The 5,974-nt window shown below is 59.2% G+C and overlaps 1 protein-coding gene across 1 annotated transcript; it reads right to left on the bottom strand.

The window, feature by feature from the left end:
* Positions 1-3,692: 3,692 nt before the first annotated feature.
* Positions 3,693-5,195, bottom strand: IUM83_03793 (uncharacterized protein; the record flags this gene model as incomplete). Its single annotated transcript, XM_067927825.1, has 2 exons — positions 3,693-4,000; positions 4,946-5,195. The coding sequence occupies 2 exons, from the start codon at positions 5,193-5,195 to the stop codon at positions 3,693-3,695; spliced, it is 558 nt and encodes a 185-aa protein (XP_067795321.1).
* Between the last annotated feature and the right edge of the window lie 779 nt (positions 5,196-5,974).

Genomic DNA, 5,974 nt, shown 5'->3' with positions numbered 1-5,974 from the left:
TCATGAACCCACCTCTACTAGGACGCAGAAGCACTTTTGGCGCGAGCACTGGACCGAGTCGGTCAACGTGATTGATATCGGAGTTTCCGAGTTGGTGGACACTGAGTATGTCGAGAGGGAGCGTTCCAAGCGTGGCTCGGGCGCTGAACGTGGAGCGGCACGACTTCCGCTGAGCGGTGATAGCCCGGAGGGCGAGGCACTGTTGAGGGGCTACTGAAAGCATGGTCGGCACGATGCCGAGGAGCTAGGCGCGATGCCCGGCTGAGGGATGTGGAGTGGCGCTAATTCCACTGAGCGGGAGCGCGCCTGAGGGCGGCGCCTTGCTGCGTGCCAGCGTTAGCGCGGTCAGTATGATGCCGACGAACTGTGGAGTGGCACATAATCCACTGAGTGGAGGCTATGGATCGGGCAGCACTTCGCTGGGTACACCGGAGATCTTCCAGAGTGGCAACACCTGGCGCCGGTAGAGGCGCGAATTTGAAGGTCTCTTCGCGACGGACCACGTCGTCGAAGAGGAGGCAGCGGCGCCGTGCGCTGGCTGCGAGGCGCACGGCGTCTGAACTCGCACGAGTCGGGAATGGCGTGTCGAGCGGGGGTGCTCAACGCGAGAGCGAGCAGCTCTACACACTTGTGAACGGAGTGACGGGCGACGTCGACGGGAATATCCGACTCGACGCGTTGCCCTCACTCGAGGCTCTCTTATAGCTGGACGAAATATCCTTGGGCGAGTTCGGCGAGGCCTTGAGGGCCGGCGGATCAGCCGATGTGGTCGTGATACGCCGGATGAAGAACTGAACTCGTCCTCGCTTCTTGATGAAGCTGTCCTCGAGGTCACCAAGAAGGCGCTGAATGCGCGTAGCGGGTCCGCTATCCTGAAGGACCCTTCTGATCCTTTTTACCCTGTGGTAAAGGAGTACGAGAACGTGGTGTCCAAGGAGCCGCCCTCGGGGCTACCTCCGGATCGAGGTGTGCGTCATGAAATCGATCTTGTTCCCGGAACTAAATACTGCGTGACGAGGCAGTGGCCTTTGCCAAACGAGCGATGTGACGTCATTGACGCGTTCGTCCGTGCGAAGCACGAGGCAGGCATAGTGCGTGAGAGCAAGTCTCCGCACTCCACGCCCACCTTCTGTGTCAGAAAGTCGAATGGCAAGTGGCGCATCGTGCATGCTTTTAACAAGCTCAACGCTGCCACCATTCCGGCGCAGACGCCGATCCCGAGGAAGGATGTCCTCAAGAACAACATGGTGGGCTGCACGATGTACAGTGCGCTCGACTTGGTCGATGGTTATTATCAACTGCTCATGCGAGCAAGTGACATCCCTCTCACGGCTGTAAGTACTCCAAGCGGGATGCTCTGGGAGTGGTTGGTCATGCCCCAGGGGTTGTCGAACGCGCCGGCGACGTTCAATGGTCTAGTGACGCAGTTGTTCAGACCCCATCGGGCGTACGCACAAACGTACTTCGACGATATTTTCGTCCACAGTCGTGCGGAGGACGGGAAGCCTGACGTGGAGAACCACGTGGAGCACCTGCGAGCGGTGCTCGAGTGCATGCGCACAAATAAGCTGTACGCTAACAGTGATAAGTGCATCTTCGGCGCAGAAGAGATACCCTTCTTGGGGTGCTTCATTGGGAAGCAAGACCTGCGGGCCGACCCAGTCAAGGTTAAGGCCATTGTTGACTGGCCGGTTCCCATGAACCAGAAGGATCTTCGCAAGTGGCTTGGTCTCGCCAATTACTTGCACAAGTACAGTGAGAACTACGCTGAGATGGCTCGGCCATTGTATACTCTTCTGAAGAAGGATACAGACTGGCGTTGGGACGCCGAGCATCAAGAGGCGTTCGAGGCGATTAAAGCTAGCCTGTTTCATGCGCCTATTTTGGTTTTGCCAGACCCCGCTCGTCCGTTTAGTGTCGTCTGTGACGCCTCGGACTTCGCCATCGGCTGTGCCCTGCTACAAGCAGACGCCGAGGGGCGCGAGCGCGTGGTCGCGTTCGAGTCTCGTCAGCTCAAGGCTGCTGAGATGAACTACCCAATTCATGATAAAGAGCTACTTGCGATGAAGTATGCGCTCGTCAAGTTCAGGATTCACCTGTTGGGCTCTCATCCGTTCGTGGTCTACACGGATCACGCGTCATTAAGCACTTCGACTCAGTCGCCTCACCTCTCGCAGAGAATGACCAGGCGGCTTTCTTTCTTCGCAGAATATAACTTCGAGGTGAAGTACAAGCCTGGCAGACAGGATGTCCTCGCGGACACGCTGTCGCGTAGCCCGGACTATGAGCTCCCTCACGTCACGACAGTGACTTCGTCACTTCAGGATCAGATCCGTGCGGCTTATGCCAAGGATGACACGTGTGTCGCGCTGTTAAAGGCTCTGGGGAGCAAGGAGTTTGAAGTCTCGGGCGCTGGTTTGTCGGCGCGGCTGCGCGCGCGACTGCAGCGCTATACCCTCGACGGAGGCCTGTTGTTTTACAACACGGGCCCAAAAGGAAACGCCTCGCGTTGTTATCCCTCATATGGAGGATTTGAAGTATCGTATCCTCTATGAGGCGCACGACACCCCGCTGAGCGGTCGTCTTGGCCGTGAGAAGACCTACAGCTCGGTGAGCACCCACTACTGGTGGCCGAAGATGTACAAGTGGACCAGCACTTATGTGCGCACTTGTGAGACGTGTCAACGGGTGAAGTCATCGCCTCATGCGGCGGCGCCGCTGGCAAGCTTGCCGGTACCTTCTGAGTGCTGACGCTCCATGAGCATGGACTTCGAGTTTGGCCTGCCTGCCGACAAGGCGGGCAACACAGGCGTCGTGGTCTTCGTCGACCGGCTGAGCAAGATGGCTCATATCGCGGCTGTGCCGGATACGACTGATGCTAAAGGCACAGCAACGCTGTTCTTAGACCGCGTGTTTCGGCAACACGGACTGCCGGAGTCGATTGTCTCGGACCGAGACCCCCGATTTACGGGACACTTCTGGAGCGCGGTCTTTGCAGTGCTTGGCACCAAGCTAGACATGTCCACGGCGGACCATCCGCAGACTGACGGTCAGACGGAGCGCGTGAATCGCGTCGTGGAGGACATTCTCCGCAGCGTTTGTGCTGAAACGCCGAAGCGTTAGAGCACTATGCTTCCGCTCGTCGAGTTTTCGTTGAACAACGCTGTACATGCCTCCACTGGCTATACGCCGTTTTACGTTAACGGTCTGGCCCATCCCCGTGCCCCTTTAACGCCGCCACGCTCTGGCTCCGAGCTTGGTGGGGGACCTAGCCGATCGGCTTGCTGAAGTCAGCCCGGCTACTGTTCGTAAAGAGGTTGATGAGTTCCTGTCAACACGTCTAAGTGTCTTACGACACGTGCGTGACGCAATGGCTGAGAGCCAAGACAAACAAAAGGAAAATTCGGATGCCAGGGGCAGAGGAAAAGTTGAAAGTTATGAGGTCGGGGACCTGGTGTTGCTAAATGCAAAGAACCTACCTACACATGCAGTTTCGGCTGTCTTCAAGACGAAGTTGCGTCCTCGCTTCATCGGACCATTCAAGGTCGTGGCCAAACGGGGCCTGGTGTACACGCTCAACCTTCCCAAGAAGATGCGCACACACCCGGTGTTTTACGTGAGCTTGCTCAAGCGATATCACAATCCGAGCCAAGTTAGCGCGGAAGCGCTGGCTCCGACGAGGGCAGCGCCCGCTACTGGGGTGTCGAACGGGCTGAAGCCCCGCTTATTATCGTCACCAGCAGCTCAATCTGGCCACGAAGATGAACGTTCTCAGAACGGAGCTCCGCGACCGAGCGCTCCAGTCCGGCCAAGCGCTGGTGTTGTGGACCTTCGAGGTCCCCAATTCGACGCTCCACATCGAGCAGGACGTCGCCGAACCGGGCGAACTGCACTCCCGCCCAGTACCGGAACGAGTGGACCGAACCGCTCTCGTAGTCCAGATCGGACAGGCGCTGGCGCAGCACGCGCGGATCCAGCGGCGGCTCCTCGACCTCCTGCACTGCTCGACGAGCATGGGGAGCTCCACAACCTCGTGGAACGACTTCTAAAGCGGCGTCGTCACCGGGGTCATACCCAATATCTTGTGAAGTGGAGAGGGGAGCCTCCGTCCTGGGAGTACGAGGTACCCCTGCGGCAGGACTGCCCGGAAGCCGTTGACGCTTTTGACCGGGAGCACCCGCGCCGCTCAACGAGCTCGCGGTCGCCTCGCGCTTCCCGGCGCTAGACCGAGACGACGACACGTCAGAACGAGCGCTCGAGTGTGACGCGTGAGCTGGAGCCAAGGGCGTTGATCTCGGCGCGTTGCGCGGGGCATCTGGAACAGTACGAGTGGCGCCTGAGCGTGAGGCCTTTGGCCTGAATGACGATTTTGACGGGTCTTCTTCTTCGCCCACATGAAGCGGAGGCGCCGTTCAAGATAAACATCTTGATTCTTGAAGCTTGCTCGAAGAGCATCAATCGACGACAAGTGGCGGGCGGACTCAGCCCAGGCCTGGAACTTGCCATCCTCCTCGTTTCACCTGGGAGGAGAACCACGGGGATCCGATCCACCTTCGGAACGGAGCGCTCGCGCAGCTGATCATCCAGCCGGATGCAATACTCCGACGGAGTCGTTGTCTGTGGTTTCAAACGACGTTGCCGCAGCGCAATGCGCGTATTGACCTCGGCCTCGGTCGACGCTGGAGCCCCGATCACGTAGGAACCCAGCAGGCCTTTGGCCATTTCGTTCGCGACCTCTGCGGGATCCTCCCGCCATAGCCGCGACGGGAACCAACGCGAGGTAAGGCCTCAGGGACGTATGAGCGCCGTGGCGCGTTGCGCTCTTCCAATTTCCGGCCCTGGGCTTCGTCCAGCGGATTCGTAATGACGTTGGGATCAACATGATCGTCGTTGTCATCGCCATGCCTCGAGGACAGAGGTGGCGCGCTGCGCAGGGCGTCCATACGAGCGACAGCGCTGGCGACGCGATCTGTCACTGCTTGGGTCGTCGACCCTGGGTTCAGGAATGAATGTCGCGGCGGCGAGGGCGGGCGCGCCGAGGACTCCGGGCTGTGGGCGCCCTTTGGCGAACCGTCGCTGTCGTTCGACGAGTCGTAGTCGACCTCACCCTCTTCTTGCTCGCTGAGCCGGTCGTCAGCGCGGTGCGCACCACGCGACGTCTGCCCGCCGGTCTGGCTTGAGCTTCGCTTGGACATCACTGTCGGTCCGTGCTTGCGGAGGTGCGCGGCACGATACTCGGCTACGGAGAGCCTGTGGGGAGTGGTGGCCGCAGCGGGCCAGGATGCGCTGGGCGCAGACTAGGAGACAGGCTCGGCTGTGGGGCTTGGCCCTGGCGACGAAGCGCGTGTGCGCGGTGACTTGGGCTGACGGTCTGACGACCCGAGCGCGGCTTGCATGCGTGTGCGCGTGGCGCAGCGAAAGCTATAATAAAGCTCAGGGAGCACGTCGGCCGCGATGCAAAGTGACCTCCACGGGAGGAACGCGAGTGAGGATTCGGCGTGTTCGCCGTTTTGATGGGGGAGAGTGTAACGGGGTTACACGAGGGGTTACCCTTTTGATGTAGGTTACACAAGGACTACCCCTGGATGAAGTACGGCCGCGGGCCAACCATTAGGAATGAACTAGAGCTAGTTATAGCTGATAGTGAAGTGCAGATACTTCCACCTTAGGCGGCGAAGCCGCAGTAAAGAAATCAGTACAGTTTGCCTTTTGCAAGGAAGTCTTTGCGACTTGTTCTGAGCGGGTCCTCGGGTAGGACCCTGCTGGACTCTCGGAGTCGTTAAACCTTCCTCTGTGCAAGGAGCTACGGTAGCCCCGCTGTATAAATCGTGCTCGTATTTGGCCCAGGTCAGGAATCGCGGTTCTGAAACAGCTTGGCTCCCGCCTTGTTCAAGCCCAAACGCACGAAGACGTCACTGGCAGGTTTCCCCTTTGTCAGCCATCCCGCAATTTTCTTAGCGGAGGCGGCAGGCAG

Source organism: Phytophthora cinnamomi, assembly GCF_018691715.1.
Source record: "Phytophthora cinnamomi strain GKB4 chromosome Unknown Contig21, whole genome shotgun sequence".
Lineage (NCBI taxonomy): Eukaryota > Oomycota > Peronosporomycetes > Peronosporales > Peronosporaceae > Phytophthora > Phytophthora cinnamomi.
This window is presented reverse-complemented; position numbering and strand designations above follow the sequence as displayed.